The sequence below is a fragment of the Equus przewalskii genome, chromosome 4 (genome assembly GCF_037783145.1).
Source record: "Equus przewalskii isolate Varuska chromosome 4, EquPr2, whole genome shotgun sequence".
In the NCBI taxonomy this organism is placed as follows: Eukaryota; Metazoa; Chordata; class Mammalia; order Perissodactyla; family Equidae; genus Equus; species Equus przewalskii.
Genome location: NC_091834.1, coordinates 67,159,040 through 67,179,696, shown reverse-complemented (window position 1 = coordinate 67,179,696; position 20,657 = coordinate 67,159,040). Strand labels below are relative to the sequence as shown.

Here is a 20,657-nt window from a genome sequence, read left to right as displayed (position 1 = left end):
ATAAATATGTGGAGGAAACTAATGGAAGCTATGGGCTGTTTTAGTAAAGTTTGTTATGGAGATTCCTCTGGTGCTGATAAGAGTCTAAAATTGTCTTTGGCACTTCAAAATCCTTCTGCCCTTCCTGGAAGAGAGAGAGAGGGCAGAGTGTTGTTTTTGTGTCTGCTGCAGCTCAAACGTCTCCAGCTCAAAACAATCGTTACGTCAAAGCGGTATTTGTTGGGGTGGCATACTCTGAACCCCTTCAGCACCTGGTGGACCCTCACTTAGTTGTGGAAAAACACAATAATAATCTGCTATCTCTTGGGGCCATATTTGATAAAGTATATTGCATTACGCTTAGATCTAGTTACTTTTAAATACTGTAGAACTAACTCAATAGGAATTTTAAATTGTACTATCTCAAAGCCTATTGCTAACTCTATGCTGGCTCTTTTGCCTTAATGTATATTTCAGATTTACCTGTTAACACAAATAGAAAAAAGGCCGTAGAAATTAGAACATCAAAGGAGATGAGACCCCTAGAAAAGAAAAGATTTAAATGGGGGTAAAGAAGTTTAAGATATTTAAAAATATGCATGCCACTCTTCAATTTGAGGCCTTACCCAGAAAGTCACAAAATATTAACTCCAAGACCACTGTTTTCAATTACAACATGTAGAATGATTAAGAAATGAATAAAAATCTAAAAACCCAATAGGACTAAAAGTGACATTGACCAAGTCACAATTTTCACAATTTGACTGAGAGCAAATTGAGTATATTTTCAGACTTGTAGAGAACTGTCCTTATATCTTATTGCCCTGGAATGTTTACTACTGACTTCCTTGAGGTGACACATATTTACCGTTTATGATTGTTCTGGGAACTATACTCATCTATTTAGACGTGAAAAGTTACTTTCACTACGCTTTAACACAATATGGATTTTCTTAATGCTACATCTTAAGTGAATATTGCTATGCTTCATTTACTGATCTTCCTGAATCTTACATCAATTCTTTTTGTGGAGCAATTTAACTGTTTTGCCATTCTTAGAAGCATGTCTATGTTTTAAAATGTGGCATCAAATTCCGCATAAACTATGGCAATCTATATTTCTCTAAACAAGACAAAATGAAACGAAATATAATTTGGAATTGTTTGTCCTGAAACATGTCTGTGGCAAGTTTGTTTTGATTACCTCTTCTTCCTAAACTTGTTTTACTGTATTTCAAATGTGGGATTTAAAGAGAACCTATGGAAGGTTTGTTTCACACTCGTTTTTACATCCTCTTTTGTTTCATTTTGTTTTATCTCTTCTATGTCAATGTCTTCCTTTACTTAGAAGATTGTTGATAGTTGTTTTGTTTCGTTGTTTTTGCAGGGGAAGTTTCGCCCTAAGCTAAAATCTGTTGCCAATCTTCCACCTTTTTTCTTCCTTTTTCCCCAACAAAGCCCCAGTAAATTGTTGTATATAATTGTAAGTTCTTCCATCACAGCATGGCTACTGACAGACAAGTGGTGTGGTTGTATACCCAGGAGCCAAACCCAGCTGCCAAAGTGGAGCACACCAAACTTTAACCACTAAGCCATCAGGGCTGGTTCAGAAGATTGTTGATAGTTTTGACTATGGGTTATCTCATTTTTTTCCCTTAAATGTTTGGTATACCTTGCTAGCAAAATCACCTAGCCTTGGAGTTTTCCCTATGGAGAGATCTCTAAGAACAAATTCAATCTTTTAAACAGAAACAAAGGTACTCAGACTTCCTTTTTGATCTTCTGTTAGTTTTGATAAGTTGTTTTTTTCAAAGACTTTGTCCATTTTATCTAAGTTGTCAAATTCATGGGCATATAGTTGTTCATAATATTCTTTTATTATCTTTTTGATGTCTAGAGCATCTGTAATGATATATAGCCCCTCTTTTCTTCCTGTTACTGATCAACCCTGAGGTAAGTACCATCTTTAACTCCCTTTAGATGTGGGAAACTAAGGCCCCAGTGGTGACTTGTATAACTTGCTGGCTCAAGACAGCAACTTCTCATTTGCAATGCACCATGTTTTCCCATGTGTGTAAGTTTACCTTAAATATCTCACTAAATTTTATTTGACAAATGATCAAACATATCACTAGGATGAAAAATAATACCCATGAAAATCCAGGTCACGTAGTTCCTGAATACCCTTCGCTGGAACAATTCAGAATAGCTATCAAAAATACTAGGAGATATTTCAGAACTGAAAAATTAAAGATCACAGCTGCTACAAATTGCAGTATTTTTAAAGATATATTTTGTTTTGGAAAGTGATCATTTGGTGGTGGAATAATTGGCATTAGTCCATAGTCATCATGATGCTAGTACTATCATGATGGTGGATGGCTACCATCAGTTTCTTCCCTCCCTGTACAAGCATGCCATACTCCCATCAAGAGAGAGAGAGGACAATGTCTATTCCTTCCCTCCTCTTGAATCTGGGATGGCCTTAGTGACTTGTTTTATGAATTAAATTTGACAGAAGTAATGCTCTGGGACTTCCAGAGCTAGATCATGAAAAGCCTTGCAGCTTCCGCCTGGGCCTCTTGCAGCACATCTCGGGGAAACAAGCTGCCATGTCAGACTACCTTGAGCTCACTGTGTTCTCAGCACCACGTGAAGGTGCTCTAGTCAACAACTGGAGCCTAGCCTTCCAGCCATACTCTCCAAGGCACCAGACATGAAAATGAAGTCATCTTGAGTCCTCTAGACCAGCTCATCTGCCAGCTGAATGCCACTAAGTGACTTCAGTCAATGCCATTTGGAACAGAAGAAGACAAGCCATGATTAAACACCTATCAATGAAATTGTAAAGTATAATAAAATGCTTGTTGTTTTAAACCACTAAGTCTGGGGATTGTTACATAGAAGAAGATAACCAGAACAATGACTATTACGTAAATGGAGGCAAACATCCCTACCATCTGGCCTTATAAAGACATCTGTGACATTCCAGGTTAATTGAGAATCTGGAAAAATGCTACCACCGAATCTGCCATGCTAAGTAGCATATCCTCGGCAGCTTGGTTCTTCTCTTCCACATTGCCAAAATGGCCATACTATTTCTAAAAATTATAAAAGTTTTTGCCAACACAGTTATTTCAATTTAAGATGATTATTTCTTTCTGGTCTTCAACCAAATCAAACTTATTTTTATGTTCAAGGTGCCGTAATGAACAGGACTTTCAGATTATTGGGTGCCATCTTGAAGAGAAAAATAAAAACATTTTCATGTATAAGGAAATATTTGACTTGTGATGCAAGGGTTGGGCTGTGAGGTCTCGGCTGGTAAACATACTGGGCTAGCTCAGTTTTCAGAATGCTTTGTAACTAATCTCTGTGATTGAATGAATCTGTGAAAGGGGATTTGCTTCCTGAGCTCTCTCTCTCTTCCTGGAGTATTAAAAGGCTTTGTGTTGGATGCATATGGAGCCTTGTGCAACTTAAAAATTACTCAGAGCTTTACCACTGCCTTAGCCAAGAGGATTATAAGCAGCACAACAAAGTGAACATATAAATAAAAATGACCGCTACATCTAATCAAATCTCTGGTGGTTTTTAAAGAACATCCTGGATCATAAATTAGTTTTAGTAAAAGCCTAATACCTAATTTGGCTTGGTGAGAATTTAATTGGAAAGTGTATGTAAAATAATTGAATATATCTACTTTCCGTTTTTAACCTTCCTTTCTATTCGTTAATGAAGAATAATTGTATAGCAACAGAAAACATAGTCAATATCGAAAGTCATTGATCTCTCCTGCTCAAGCAACGATCATTCTCATTAAACAGCAACAACAAAAAATGTAGAGAAATAGTTGCCATTAAAGAATCATCTCCTTGGGGCATGTTAAAAATCATTCTAAGCCTCCAATGGACGCCATGCTTCTACAAAGCTAGCTCTTTTTATTTAGCTTTAAAGTGGCACTTTCAAATTGTTCAGATCACTGAAGAAAATAAAGAGAAAGTGAACTGGCTCATTTGCCCACTGAAAGGAAACTGAGTTGAATGACTTAAACTTCCAGCCTTGTTTTTAGCTCAGAAGGGCAGTTTTTATTTTTCTATGACTTTAACAAAAGTCATGTAACTGCAGGGCAGACTTTTTAAAGAAAATGGCTTGTAGACACTAAATTGTATCTATCTCAAAGCTCAATGGCTACATAAGTTTATAATAATCACCATTTTAGAAAGTGTTCATTTCTCAGGATACACAAAGGCTTGTGTCAGTAGTAGAGTGGCTGATATTTGCCAACCATGATCAGGAAATGAGCAGAAGAGTAGTCTTATCACTTGAAGCTAGTAAAACACAGACATATTTTACTCACTGAGAAGATCATATTGGTTTGTGGCTTATGATTACGTTGCAATGTAAGAGAAGCCATAATAAAATAAAAGCTGTTATTTTTGGTTCTTTCTGTGCATTCTAACACATACGTTGTGGATTATTTCTATGCATTTTGGAAGCTCTCACTCTCTGGAGGATTCATTAACTTATTCACTCCTTTTATCAACAAATATTTAATCAGCACATATTGCTAAGAACTGTTCTGTATTCTGGGTTCGCAATAATAAACAAACCAGAAAAAAAATCCTGCCCTCTTGAGGCTGACATTCAATTTAAAGAGAGAAAATTGATTTTAAAATTTCAAATAAACGTATTATATAATGCCAGAGAGTAAGAAGTAGTGTGAAAAGAAAGAAAGCAAGGTATGGGATAGAGTGTAATAGGAGTACGTTTTTGATGGGGTGATCAGTGAAGGCCTCTCTGAGGAGGTGACCTTTTAGCAGAGATGAAATGTAAATAAAATTGCAGGGAAAATCATGGGAATATATGCGGAGAGAATGTTCCAGGCAGGAACAGCAAATGTATAATCCTGAGGCAGGAACTTGATTGGTAAGTTCAAGGAGGAGAAAGAAGGCCTGTGAGGTTGGAGTGAAGTGACCTAGAGAAGAATAGCAGAAAATGACATTGAAGAGATGGTCAGTAGCTTTGGATTTTATTGTGTGATGAGAAGCAATTAAAGAGTTTTGAGCAGAGAAATAGGGAATCTCTTTGCTGCATAAATGACAACAGAGGGCTAAGTGAGAAAGGCCTGAGAGCAATAAGGAGCAGTGAGGAGGCTATGGCAAGAGAAGACAGGGCCTTGAACTGGCGTGGATACTGGATATTTTCTCTTTCCCTCTCCATTTCACCATTCCATCCTTCCCACGGTGTTTTGTGCCCAAGGAGGCTGGTTTGGTTCAGCCAACAGGGAACACTGGCAGAAACTGGAGAACAGGAGCGGAGGGAGCAGGGTATTTATTCCCCTGGCTCACTGCCTGCAGGGTCACAGGAGTGGGTGCATTCCTCTACCATAGTTCTTCCAGGCAGCCCTCTCCAAACATCTATTCTCTCCAGATTCTATAACATCTCCCACCAATCACCCCTTCAAACCTATGATGATGAAGGCTCGGCACTGTTGCCAACCCTGAGATTTCACGCTATCCCTTGTTGAATGTCCTAAACTACTCACACCTGTAAACAATCTCTTCGATACACCGTCCTCAAATTACCTAGTTTTAATGACCCACCTGTTTCTCACTGGTTCTTGAATGGCACAGGGTGATGATGGTGAAGATGATAAGAAGCAGTTGGATTCAGGACATATTTTGACAGAATCTGCTGAAAGACAGGATGTATGTATACAGCATGAGTTACAGAGAAGTGATACAGCTTGCTTTTCCGCCCTAATAATATGGAGGTCTTCTTCCCAATCAAAATATATACCCCCATTCATATTCAATTAATTCACAGAATTCCAAAACACACATGGGTATACCATGGCGTATTAATTAATCACCCCACTTGAAGACATTTAGTTCCTTTCTGACTTTTTTGCTAATACAAACAATGCTGCAGTGTACAGCCTTGAACATATATCTTTGTGCACGTCTGGATTTCTTAAGGACAGATACAAAGAATTAGAATTACTATACCAAGAGATATGTACCTTTAAAACTCCTATAGATATTTCCCTCCCAAATTGCCCTCCCAAAACTAGTACTAATATACCCTTCCAAAAACAGTGACTTTCACTCTCACCATCAAGAGATATCGAACTTTTTAAAAATCTTCTGATAAAAATGTTTTGTTGTTATCTTATTTGCTTTTTCTTGAATGCTAGTGATATTGAGCATCTTTCCATGATAGTTGGCCAATGACAAGGAGTAGGATTACACATAGATTCAAAATAGCTCCCCACAAAATACTTAATTACAAAGAAAAAAAAATTCACAGTGGAGAAATCTGGCAGACACCACCTTAATCAATTGACCAAAGTGAATGTCATCAGTAATGGGACAAGTCAAAGTTGTGGACCAACTCATGGTAATAAGATATAATGGGAAGATGACATAGCTTCTGTGATATTACTGCCAAAGATACATAATCTGAATCTAATCATGAGGCAAACCCAAACTGAGAGACAAACTACAAAAAAACTGGTTTGTGACAAGTTCATGAAAGACAAGGAAAGACTGAAGAATTGTTTCAGAGTGAAGGGGACTGAAGAAACATGACAATTAAATGGGGTCTGTGGATTAGATGGTAGTCATGAATCAGTATTAATTTCCTGATTTTGAAGGTTATATAATGACTGTAGAAGAAACAATCCTTGTTTGTGGGAAATTCACACTAAAATACAGGCATATCTCGTTTTATTATGCTTCACTTTATTGTGCTTCCCAGATACTGTATTTTTTTTCAAATTGAAGGTCTGTAGCACCCCTGCGTTGACCAAGTCTATCAGCACCATTTTTCCAACAGCGTTTGCTCACTTTGTGTCTCTGTGTCACATTTTGGTAATCCTTGCAATACTTCAAACTTTCTCATTATTATTATATTTGTTATGACGACCTCTAATCAGTGATCTTTGAAGTTACTATTGTCATTGTTTTGAGGTGCCGTGAACCGTGCCCATGTAGGACAGAGAACTTAGTAAGTCTTGTGTGTATTTCGACTGCTCCACCAACCAGCTATTTCCTGTCTGTCTCTCTCTCCTCAGGCCTCCCTATTCCCTGAGATGCAGCAATATTGAAATTAGGCCAATTAATAACCCTATAATGGCCTCTAAGTGTTCAAGTGAAAGGAAGAGTTGCACTTTAAATCAAAAGCTGGAAATGATTAAGCTTAGTGAGGAAGCTGTGTCAAAAGCCAAGACAGGAAAAAAGCTAGGCATCTTGTACCAAATAGTTAGCCAAGTTGTGCACGCAAAGAAAAGGTCTTGAAGGAAATTAAAAATGCTACTCCAGTGAACACATGAATGATAAGCAAAACAGCTTTACTGCTCATATGGAGAAGGTTTCAGTGGCCTGGATAGAAAATCAAACCAGACACAACATTCCCTTAAGCCAGAGCCTAATCCAGTGCAAGCCCCTAACTCTCTTCAATTCTATAAAGGCTGAGAGAGCTGAGGAAGACACAGAAGGAAAGTTTGAAACTAGCAGAGGTTACTTCATGAGGTTTAAGGAAAGAAGCCATCTCCATAACATAAAAATGCAAAGTGAAGCAGCAAGTGCTGACGTAGAAGCTGCAGCAAGTTCTCCAGAAGATCTAGCTAAGATCATTAACGAAGGGGGCTACACTAAACGACAGATTTTCAGTGTAGACAAAACAGCTTTCTATTGGAAGAAGATGCCATCTAAGACTTTCACAGCTGGAGAGGAGTCAATGCCTGGCTTCAAAATTCAAAGAACAGGCTGACCTTCTTGTTAGGAGTTAATGCAGCTGGTGACTTTAAGTTGAAGCTAATACTCATTGACCATTCCAAAAATCCTAAGGCCTTTAAGATTTTACTAAACCTGTTCTGCCTGTGCTCTGTAAATGGAACAACAAAGAATGGATGAAGCACATCTATTTACAACATGGTTTACCGAATATTTTAAGCCCACTGTTGGGACCTACTGCTCGGAAAAAAAATTCCTTTCAAAATACGGCTGCTCATTGACAATGCACCTGGGCACCCAAGAGCTCTGATGGAGATGTGCAACGAGGTTAATGTTGTTTTCATGCCTGCTGATACAACATTCATTCTGCAGCCTACTGATCAAGGAGTAATTTCAACTTTCAAGTCTTATTATGTAAGAAATACTTTTTGTAAGGCTACAGCTGCCATAGGTAGTGATTCCTCTGATGGATCTGGTCAAAGTAAATTGAAAACCTTCTAGAAAGGATTTGTCATTCTAGATTCCATTAAGAACATCTGTGATTCATGGGAAGAGGTCAAAATATCAACACCAACAAGAGTTTGGAAGAAGCTGACTCCAACTCTCATGGATGACTTTGAGCAGTTCAAGATTTCAGTGGGGGAAGTCACTGCTGATGTGGTAGAAATAGCAAGAGAATTAGAATTAGAAGTCGAGCCTAAGTTGTGGCTGAATTGCTGCACTCTCATAACAAAACTTTAATGGATGAGGAATTGCTTCTTATGGATGAGCAAAGAAAGTGGTTTCTTGAGATGGAATCTCCTCCTGGTGAATCTACTCCTGGCTGTGAAGACGGTTGAAAGGACATCAAAAGAGTTAGAATTTTACATAAATTTAGTTGATAAAGCAGCAGCAGGGTTTGAGAGGATTGACTCCAATTTTGAAAGAAGTTCTACTGTGGGTAAAATGCTATTGAACGTCATCGCCTGCTATAGAGAAATTGTTCATGAAAGGGAGAATAAATTGACGCAGCAAACTTCGTTGTTGTCTAATTTTAAGAAATTTCCTCAGCCACCCCAACCTTTAGCAACCACCACCCTGATCAGTCAGCACCATCAACATTAAGGCAAGACCCTCTGCCGGCAAATAGCTTATGACTCACTGAAGGCTCAGATGATGGTTAGCATTTTCAGCAATAGAATAATTTTAAATTAAGGTATGTACATTATTTTTTTAGATATAATGCTACTGCACACTTAATAAACTTCCATGTAGTGTAAACATAACTTTTATATATGCATTAGGAAATCAAAAAATTTGTGTGACTCACTTTCTTGTGATATTTCCTTTTTTGTAGTGATCTCGAACTGAACCGGCAATATCTCAGAGGTATTACCTGTATTAGCAAGTGATGAGGCAACTTACTCTGAAATGGTTCAGGATAAAGAAGTAATTTGTATTTTATTTGTAGTTTTTCTGAAAGCTTGAGATTACTAAAACAACAACAATCAACTTTTTCACATTACTAATCCTGATACGTAATCCTCATGAACACTTCTCTCTCCTTGGCACCCAGTGGACACCACGTATTCATCCTTGTGTCAGAGAGGATAAATCTTAACTTGCTTCCTCTTCCTTAGTGGCTTTTTTTTTTTTTTTTTTTGCTGATATAGGTTTCAGCAGTCATAAATCATATATTTTAGTGGTTGAAGAAATATTTTATCACACTATCTACAAGTCAGAAAAATAAGAGTTTCTGAGAGCTCATCGAAGGCTGTTATTGAAGGGGTTCTATGTAAGGTACTGGCTTGTTCTTCACACACTCCAGCCTTTTCAGGATTTCAAATACAGAGAAGTTTCCTTAAACCTTATCTTAAAGGCAATCAAATATTATGCTAATTGGCAAGCATTAAAAAAAAAAAAGATCACCCAAATCCCAATCCTTTACAAAAACAACTATGTACTCTACAAATTATTTGCAAGAATCAACTTAATTCGGGTTCAAAAATTAGTTGCAGCAAACCATTATTGAAATAAAGTACAAAAATCTCTCAATATGAGCTAAGCCAAAAAATATTTACTTCAGAATTATTTTTGCTCATATAGCTAAAGAGATATGTTTTAACAATATCTTTGCAGCCAACTTGCCACAGGAAAACAGAGTTGCTCTGAAATATGACTTTTAAGAAAAAAAACAAAACTGAGAATCTAGTGCAGTGCTGAAAACTCTAAAAGGTTATGATTATTTCTTTTTCTTTTCTTTCTTCCCCTCTCTTTTTTTTAAAAAATAGGTTAAGCTTAAAACTCAAGTAACAACATTTGAAAAGCAGATACAATTTGTCACTTTGAGCTGCCATCTAGTGTTAAAATAAAGAACATATTTGCCTTTTCCTTTTGCCTTTTGTAAACTTTTATACTGATAGTATTTTCAATATGAGAGAAGTTAGAAGCTAATATTACAGTTAAAAGATTTTTAAGTAAAAATTAAATGTATTTAAGGAATATAACATGCTGATTTGATATACATACTGAAATGATTACTACAGTCAGGGTAATTAACATATTATCTCCTCATATAGTTACCATTTTTTGTGTGTGACAGGTGCACCTGAAATCTACTCTCTTAGCATGTTTCCAGTGTTCAACAGACTATTAAGTATGGGCATCATGTCTGTACATTAGATCTCTAAACACGTTTATCCTACATAACTACAAATTTGTACCCTTTGCCCAACATGTCCCCATTTCCCCCACTATCCCAGCCCCTGGTTACCATGGTTCTACTCTGCTTCTTTAACTTTAATTTTTCTTTTCTTTAGATTCCACATTACGATATATCCCATCTTCTTTATCACATCAACATCCACCAATGGACACTTAGGTTGTTTCCATATCTTGGCTATTGTGAATACTGCTGCAGTGAACACGGGAGTGCAGATATATCTTTGACATCTTGTTTCCCATTTCCTTGGATTTATACTCAGAAGTAGAATTGTTGGATCATTGGTAGTTCTATTTTTAATTTTTTGAGTAACCTTCATACTGTTTTCTATAGTGGCTATACCAGTTGACATTCCCACAAACAGTGCAAAAGGGTTCTCCTTTCTCCACATCCTTACCAAGATTTGGTATCCTTGTCTTTTTTAATGATAGCCATTCTAACAGGTGTGAGGTAATATCTCATTGTGGTTTTCGTTTACATTTCCCTGATGATTAGTGATGCTGAACATTTTTTCACATACCTGTTGGCCATTTGTATGTCTTTGGAAAAATGTCAGTTCAGATCCTCTGCCCATTTTTAAATCAGATTGTTTGTTTTTGCACTATTGAGTTGTGTAAGTTCCTTATATATTTTAGATATTAACTCCTTATCAGATATGTGATTTGCAAATATTTTCTCCCATTTGATAGGTTGCCTTTTCACTTTTTTTGGATGGTTTTCTTCACGGTACAGAAGCTTTTTAGTTTGATGCACTCCTACTTGTTTATTTTTACTTTAGTTGCCGTTGCTTTTGGTGTCTAATCTAAAAAATCATTGCCAAGACCGGTGTCAAGGGGCTTACTCCTTATGTTTTCTTTGAGAAGTTTTATGGTTTCAGGTCTTAAATTTAAGTCTTTAATCCATTTGGAGTTGAATTTTGTATATGGTATAAGATATGGGTCCTGTTTCATTCTTTTGCATGTAGCTGTCCAGTTTTCCCAACACCATTTTTGAGGAGACTATCTGTTCCCCGTTGTATATTCTTGGCTCCTTTGTCATAAATTAATTGACTATAGATGCATTGGTTTATTTCTGGACTCTCACTTCTGTCCCATTGATACATGTGTCTGTTTTTATGCTAGTGTTACACTGTTTTGATTACTATAGCTTTGTAACATAGTTTGAAACCAGGAACTGTGATGCCTCCAGCTTTGTTCTTCTTTCGCAAGATTGCTTTGACTATTCGGGGTCTTTTGTGGTTCCATACAAATTTTAGGATTGTTTGTTCTATTTCCATGAAAAATGCCCTTGGCATTTCAATAGAGATTGCATTGAATCTGTCAATTGCTTTGGGTAGTATGAACATTTTAACAATATTAATTCTTCCAATCCATAACCACAGAATATCTCTCCATTTATTTGTGTCTTCTTCAATTTCTTTCGGTTCATTGTTAGTGTATAGAAATGAAACAGTTTTTTATATTGATTTTGTATTCAACTTTATTGAATTCATTTATTAGTTCTAACAGTTTTTTGGTGGAGTCTTTAGGATTTTCTATATAGAATATGTCACCTACAAGTAGAGACAGTTTTACTTCTTTTCTTTCTAATTGGGATGCCTTTTATTTCTTTTTCTTGCCCAATTGCTCTGCTTAGGACTTCCGGTACCATGTTGAATAAAAGTGATGAGAGTGGGCATCTTTGTCTTGTTGCTGATCTTAGAGGAAAAACATTCAGCTTTTCAAGAAACTATTCACTGTTAATGACTTAAAATACTATGACAAACTTCAAATACAACAAACAGTGGGCTCCAGTATCTTCTCATCTGCTGTTCAAACTGTCTTCCTTGTGTGCTGCCTTCATTGCCTGTTTGCCTCAGAGCTCAATGTCTTTCTGCTGTCCCCTGCTTGCTCAGAACTGCTAAGGAAAGCTCACCCAAGCTCCTCCTTTTCTCAGCTAGTGGTTGTCAGACCTGGTCTTCTGTTCCCAACAGCTCCTACTGGTTCTCCAGATTCCTCTCAATCTGAAGGCTCAGATCTCGTTCCCAAATCCATCCTGCCTGAGGCATATGACTTTTAGCAGTTTCAGCCTTTGTACCCACCTTCCCCATCCTGACCACCTTTGCTAATTCTACCCAAAATGTGGTGCCTCATGGTGACTACTGGGCTTTCACAGTGTGTCCCATGTTGAAGCCTCCATCAGGTGCATTTTGATATTGGTACCCAGTTCCTAATCTCTGAAAGTTTCAAACACACAAGTAATAGAACTTCCTCATTGTCCTGGGTTCTGTCTTGGCAAATTCCTAGCATACTGGTTCTATCATAGAAATAGGGCTCAGCTATGCTAGGACCAAATTCCTTCTCAGGGTCCCTGGCTGATGCCTGGTTTCTGATATCTGTGGATGCCCTCTTGCATCCTGAGCTTTCTTGCATTATCCAAGCAAATTCACTATTATTGTGCCCCTTTACCATTGGGTTTTTGTTACCAGCTATTTCCAAAGTGCTCTCTAGTCAGCCCCTACCACAAAGAGAGTTTCCTTGTTCCTATCAGTTCCAATAGGTGTGAGAGTCCTTGGTCTATGCCTCATCTTATTAGAGGTTAAGTGGGCAAAAATCTACCCAATCTAAGAAATGGCAGCTTCACACAGGTTCACCTCACTGACCTCACACTCAGGAACTGATGACTGAGAATGGATTGGCCCTCTGCTCTCCTTCATAAGAACTGCCATATTAACCTAGGAATGCAGTTTTAGTGGCAGCCCCATTGAAGAGGATTTGGGGATTTTTCAACTCTTCTTGAATTATTCCACACAAAGTTCATTTCATGCACAAGTAAAATAGTCTTTTTCTTAGTAATGTATATGAGATCAAAGGAGGAAAGCTGGAAGACTCAATGACCCTTTCACAGGAAAATTAAGAAATGAACAAAGCCTGAGTAGAGAGTCCCTTTTAATGGGTGCCAGAAACAATCTTTCTGCCTGGGCCTCAAAAATTGTACTTAACCCTGGGTTCAAAATTTGGCAGATGGTGACCATGAACCAATCTGAGAGTAGTGAGGCTCAGGGAAATGCTTTTGTCTTATCAAAAAGGAAAATACATACAGACATACATATATATATATATATATGTATGTCTGTATGTCTTTTGCATTTTCCTAAAAGTTGCGTTTACTCTTTTAATCACTGGAGAAAGAAAAGAAATCATTTAGAATTGAATCAAGGTAAGGTTAAGCATTCCCAAAATATAGGAATATTTTTCCTGTTCATAACCTCATAAGTGGTAAATGTCCCTTTCAAATTGACCCTATTTGTGGTAGCTCAGTGGTTCTCAACCCTTACAGATGCAATGCCTTACGTTTTACTCCAAATATTTGGTAACACTTTTACTATTCTAAAATAAAATTTGCTGATAATATAATCCTTCTACACTATTATTTATATATATAATGTTCTAACTGTAATATAAATGAATAATGAAAAAGAAAATTATTTATAATAAAATATGTATTTCAGTGTGTAAATGCTCAGACATGATTATGAAAGGAGATAAAATGAGGCAGTCTGATGTTGGCATCTATATCTCATGTCTACCTGGATACAATAGCTATGAATATTGTTTACAGATGTGTTGTGTTGTATATTAATGCCACAGACTGTCTTGCCATTGATAACGTGATTTTTAGAAATGAACAAGTCCTGGTAAAATTCTAAGGAAAACAGAGTAAAATCTTCCCTCGATACCCATGGCAGTTGCATTTCTGGAATATTTGGAAAACTAAAACCATACCAAAAATATACTATGTGTTTATGAAAACAGTAAAACCTAACTAACTGCTCTGATTATTGTGAGCATATGTTTCACCTCCTGAATGTCTGGAAGAACATTCAAATACAGAGCAAGACCTGATAATTCTTTATTTTGAAGACAATTGAGTGCAAGGCAAGACGTCTAGCCTCTGGCCCCAACCACCAAAAGCCAGTAGTACTCTCTTAGAATTGCAATATCCAAAAATGGCCTGAGAGGCCAATGTCACTCCCACTCCTACATGAGATTCATTTTCATACCAATTAGAGACAAAGAACAAGCAAATTGAAATTTTCTATTTATTTTGTAAATATTGGTGAATAAGATATATTATGGAATATTGCATTTCTATAATTGGGGCAATATTTCTTACAGATCCGCAGAAATATACCTTTTATTATAATATATAACAATACAGAGAAAAGCACAATTACCTGGTCTCAACATATTTAAAATCTGGGAGAGATTGTAATGTAATCTACAAGCCAACAGATACTATGATAGTAAGACACAGATAGATAAGAAGAGAAATATGATGTAATTTCCAAAAATAATTTTTTAAATATTTTACTATAACTATTTTCTTACACATTTTACAGGTGTTACAAATTTTCTTAAAACTTTTATGAGTCTGAAATTTTCTTACAAATATTATGGGTCAAAGTGAAAAAGAAAAACTAAGAAAAAATGGGGAAAAAAGACTGGAAATAAAAGAAATGTAACTTTAAAAATAAAAAAGTCTGATAAAAAAAAATTTAGAACAGGAAAAAATTTGGGAACAAATCATGTATGCAGTATGTTGCCGCTTTTTCTTCCTCAAAATTAATTTCTATGACTCGGTAATTTTAATGATCATAGAAACTCACAGGGATATTTCTTATTCATCCAATGAATTTGTGGATCCATAGAGTATAACAAATTAAGAAAAAGTCTTTAAATCCTGAACATTTACCTTGCTGGGAAAAAAAAAAGAGTTATCTTAATTCACTTGGTTCTTGTATTCCCACCATGAATTTCTTCAGGTTCTCTGAAGCATTAAATATGAAACTGGATCAGTTCCTTGGAAAGTTTCAAGATTATAAAACTTGGAGGGAAATAGTAGAAATACGGGCAGGAGGGAAAAAGACCCACAAGTCTATATATCAACTTAGTAGCCTAATCTCAATGGTTTTTCTGTGTATTTCTCAAAAACTATTTTTTTAAGAATATTGTTTTCATTTATTTGAAGACAAATAACTTTAAGCATGGAAGGGAACTTTAAAGATTTCAGTATAACTTTCTTCAGGGAAAATTTAAATTAACTGTGTCCCAAGACATCTAGCAACTCTTCAAAACACAGAAAATGAAAACAAATTAATCCCTTTCCTTGGAAACTCATTTTAATTTCTAGTAGCATATTGGTCAGGAATAGTCCCTAAGTTATGGTTTCACCATTATTTAGATGTGTTCAGTAAGCTTTTAAATGATTTTGGAGATACTGAGGGAGCTGATCCAGTGTCCTTGAACTTGATCTTTCAAAGGACAAACCTAGGTAACCTTGTTATAGCAGAAAGCCATGAGGACTTCTGCTTCTCTTGATTTCTAGGTAAGTGACCTTGCACCAAAGTTACGATGATCTAGAAAAGTTTCTTACTATTTTCCCCTCTTATCTGTTTTTTGTCAGAATGTGAGTTGAATGGGCATCTTACCTGGTTAGCCAAGTAGTTTTTGTCTTCGGAGTCCAATCATGGTCAGGATTAATGCACCTAAGGTTAAGTGGGATGAAAACAACTAGAGGGCTGAATCCAGTCCAAGACTTACGAAAATACCATGGTTCAAATTGAAGAAACTAAAATAAGCTAGAAAAATTCAGAAATCATTAGACCCATGGTGCCCAGATGGGCCAAGTAGACATTTTGTGTTGGAAAATAATGCCATATTGTAACTACAGCTGGATTAAACATCACTAGTCTTCGTAAGGGAATCATTTAGAGACGGTAGGGATTAAATAAGGACTGGAATGAATGCTCTGACATTTTATAGTGCTTCTTGTTGGCTGCATCAAGGAATGGTTTTAACCAAGTAATGAAATTCCTACCTCCCTGCGCCCATTTTCACTCTCAATTTGAAGGAAGTAATTCTGAGTACTGTAGTCTATAGCTAATGGCACAAAAGGCAGTTCCATAGATCAATTATCTTTTGCTTAAACCAATGGCTTCCCCCAAGAACAAAGAGCAGCAAATCAAAGCAGCTAATTGCTGTTACACTCAAGAAGATTTCATTATAGGATGCAACACTGTTGATACATTCACCTGAGTGTGCCACAGCATGCAAATAATAGATTCTAAAGAAATGGTAGGGAAGGAAGCAAACAAAAATGACCCCTATAAAAAATAGGTTTTTCAACTGGGCCCAGAACTCCTGGTGGGATAGTAAGGAGTGGCGTAGCTTCCGCACCATTGACACAATGATGAAGATCTGGAAGACCAAGAGAATCACGGCAATAGCTATGACAATAGTGACTATCATATAGTTGACCACTTGTGCATAGACGTGGTTAAGTTCTTTGTGGAATCCAAAACAGTCTTCCTCATCATACATCTCAGAAGTCCCATAATGAGAAAAAATCAGGGGCACCACAATGACAATCACCAGAAGCCACAAGCCAGTACTGGCAGCCACAGCATGCAGTTTTCTGTAGAATTCCACTTTGTCCTTGCGCTTGAAGAAGATGAGGTACCTAATGACCAGGATCACCACGTAGAACAGGAATGTGAGGTACATGTGGATGTGCAGCATGGCACTCACAAATTTGCAGAAGGGCAATCCAAATCCCCAAGTGTTCTCGATGAGATAGATCAAGCGAAAAGGCACTGTCAGCAGAAAAACACTGTGGATCACTACCAGGTTAATGACTGCTGTGGTGGTCACAGACCGGGTGTTCATTTTCACCAGTAAGAACAAAATGGAGATGATGCCCACCAGTCCTCCAATGAGCACCACGCAGTAGAGCCCAGTTAAAGAAGCTGTCGGTAAAGGATTGCAGGAGGAATTACTGTGGTTAGCCATACTTCAGAAGTTACCTGGAAGAGACAAAGCACCAGTGTAAATGACAAACTTCCAGAGCTTTGTTCATGTCTCCCTCCTGGCACTGACAATGTGACTTTGTTATTTATCTGTTTACATGATATAAACTTTACATGCCTTAAGAATGAAGACTATGTCATATGCATGTCTGTTTACTCTAGATGGAAAACACAGTAAGTCACTGATTCTTAATCTTTAGTAGGTTACAGACCTCATCAAGAGCTTCCCAGAGACATGTATATGTGTACATAGTCAAAACGATTTGCATAAAACTGAATTGCAGACCATGTGAAGCTGATACATGGATACTAGTACTGCAGCAGCCACTGAAAAGAATATCATAAGATGGACAGAAAGTTGAGTGGATGCCGTAATTATATAAAATATTTTTTTCTTTTATGTCTGATTCTATTTTTCTAATTCCTTCCAACTCATCAGCAAATGATCCAAGAATATTTACACTTAATTCATTTAGGACACTGATTAGTTTGGTGAAAAAATTTGCTAAGTCAAAGCAGCAGCAAGCTATTGGAGTGTATATCTGAATTTCTCATCATAGTTACATTATCATCTAGCAGTAAGGCCTTGGCTAAGTTCTTCTCGCTGGCCCCACTGAAAATGCAGGCTGTCTCCCAATTCTCTCATCCCCCACCTACAAATTTATACAAAAACCACTATCATTTTTCCTCTGGACTCCTGAAAGATCCTTTACTAAACAGTCTTGCTCTCTTCTAATTCATTGCCCACCTTCTAGATTTAGTAATCTTCTAATTACACTAATCAAGCCATTTCAATTTCTCATTTAAATTCCTTCAATGGCTTCCCATTTCTTTTAAGATAAAAGCAAAATCCTTACATGTCTAGAATGTTCTGGGTTATGGCAAAATCTGATCCCTTAAGACAATATTCAGATTCAAGAAAAAATCTAGGGGTGAAATTGACAGGATTTGATGAACTGTATATGGGGAAATGAGGGGAAAGGAAGTGTCTCAATCACTCCCAGATTTCTGACTTGAACAACTGTGTAATTAGGTCTATTTACTGACACCAGGGAGACTGAGGATCAAAGTTGAGAAAGAGCAGTAGTTGAAGTATGCACTTAGTACCTGACCTTTGTAACACATTCGCAGTTGTTATTCATTTCTTGAATGTCTCTTTATACAGCCAAAATTACCCAGCAATAAAAATGAACCAACTACTGATACACATAATACTGATAAATCACAAAAGCATTATACTAAATCATGTATCCTCATTAGGGCAATATCACCCCCAAGGGGGCCAACATTTGTTCTTGAAATGTGAAAAATCTTACTTTTTATGTGTAAAATACAGATATACCTACGATACATAAACAGACATACAGTATCTCTGTGGAATTAAAATTTCATAAGGAGAGAGACACAATCAGGAGAAATCTGTTTAAAAAGGCTCTTTAGGTGGGCAATAATAAAAAAGTTGAGAAACACTGTACTAAATAAAAGATGCCATCCATCACATGATGTAGTGCATACAGAAGTCGAATTATAATGGTGTACCCCTGAAATCTATATAATACTACAAACCAATGTAACCTCAATAAAAAAATTTTAATAAAATATGCCAGCCACAAAAGACTACATATTGTATTATTTCTTTTTCTAGAAAATAAAAACTAACGTGACAGAAAGAAGAGCAGTGTGGTCCAGTGTGCAGGGGAAGGGATTGACTTCAAAGGGGCACAGAAGAACTTATAAGGTGATGGAATGTCTTATATCATGTCAGTTACAATTGCAGTTGTTCTCAAAGTTTATCAAATTGTACACTTAAAATTGGTGAATTTTTTTGCATATAACTTCAATAAAGCTAATTGAAAAAACATAGTAATAATAATCTGACCCCAGAAAGCCTCTGCTTTTGTGGACAGGAAATAGAATTACCATGCGGCCCAATTAAAAGATTGCCTCATGTAACACTTGTTCCACGTGATGTGTAATCTCTGTAATTGCCTTTCATTTGTCCCTGTAGAAAAGGAATTCCATCAAGTAGACATGAAATTATATTGTGTTCATATCTGAATCAAGGATGAATGTGCCACCATAAGCTCTGTTCATTTCCTTCAGCTATTGACCTAGAAGGACCAACTTATGAAAGAAGAAGAAAGTAAAACCAATTGCATATCATTTGTCTCAAGTCTTCCTTCTTTCTTATAAACTGCCATGATCTGTCTCTTTCAGATGTAGGAAGCTCGTGTTAAATCTCTTCTATGTGCCAGGCACTGCACGAGATGCTTGCCTGTACACGGTCTCATTTAACCCTCGCAGTCCTGTGCCTTGTGGATGTATCACCATACTGAAATTCAGATGAAGAAACCAAGCCCTAGACAGAATAAGTCATTTAGCCAAAGTCTCCAAAGTCACACACATACACACACACAACTCCTTGTTGTACATGATGGAGAAGCAAGTTGTACATCCCTTAAGCCCAAGTTTCTAAATCTTAATAGAAGAAGGAGGGGAGGCCATGAAAAGATTTGGTCCTATTCACATGGCTGTATGCCAATATATCTTGAAAGTTGCTCTTCCTCTTTTGGGATTTCTCATCCTATTCCCTTTACTTGGTTTACAGCAGATCCCATAAATTAGCTCATTCAACATCAATTCTAACCCCTCTCGCCTGCGTTTCTGTACAGAGTTTTTGCAGCTATAGTGCTTGTGTGTGATCTGCTATTTTGTTGCACTACTACAAAACGTGGAGGAAAAGTGAGTCAAATGAGGGATGTCAATGTGTGGAGAGATTAGATCGTTTGGCAAGACAGTAGTGGAAATGCCTGGTTGCTCTGGCACAGCAATGGCCCTGGTACCCAGTACTATAATACATCATGGATTTCAGGAAGCAATAGTTAGAATCAAAGATATTTATGCTATTAACCCCATGGTGGTGTTGGAAACTTTTTCCTGACTACATGGATCATTCTTTATAGCAACCAAGCCTGGTTCCCAGATGTTCCAAGATATTCTGTAAGCTATTACCTTTTAATAAACACCTGCTTAAGCCAGCTAAAGTGGATTCTTTTATCTGCAATTAACAACCCAGACATACCTGGTTAATTCCTATTTCTCCTTCTAGAATCAACTGAAGCATCATTTTCTCCAGGAAGCCTTTCCTAACCTCCACTCTCAGTTTGGGTCATGTGCCATTCCACTTCTTCCCCATGGAACGCACTGTGCTTACCTCTATTAGGGCACTTATCACACAGACCATAATTCTCAGTTAGATCTCTGCCTTCCGAACAAGACTGACCAGGGAAGAATCATGCTCTTCTTTGTATCCAAAGAACCTAATGAAGTTTTAAAAATTAATTTAAATATTGTTATTGAAAACTAGCATACATATAGTAGAGTGCTCACC

General features: G+C 37.0%; 1 protein-coding gene and 1 long non-coding RNA gene across 4 annotated transcripts in view; one reads left to right on the top strand and one right to left on the bottom strand.

Annotated features, from left to right (window-relative positions):
• The first annotated feature begins 122 nt into the window (after positions 1-122).
• Positions 123-20,304, top strand: LOC139082881 (uncharacterized). 2 transcript variants are annotated; one of them, XR_011539220.1, is made up of 3 exons: positions 123-1,932; positions 18,912-19,004; positions 19,484-20,304. It is a non-coding gene; the product is annotated as an uncharacterized lncRNA (long non-coding RNA). The 2 variants fall into 2 exon arrangements; XR_011539219.1 differs by lacking the exon at positions 123-1,932 and having other exon boundaries at positions 17,260-19,004.
• The window catches only part of GPR141 (G protein-coupled receptor 141), a 75,093-nt gene continuing 68,922 nt past the window's right edge, over positions 14,487-20,657 (bottom strand). For both annotated transcript variants that reach the window (XM_070616292.1, XM_070616291.1), the window contains exon 3: positions 14,487-17,263. In XM_070616292.1, coding sequence (XP_070472393.1) covers positions 16,341-17,249 — 909 coding nt within the window. In that variant the 5' untranslated portion in view covers positions 17,250-17,263 and the 3' untranslated portion in view covers positions 14,487-16,340. The remainder of the gene's footprint in view (positions 17,264-20,657) is intronic.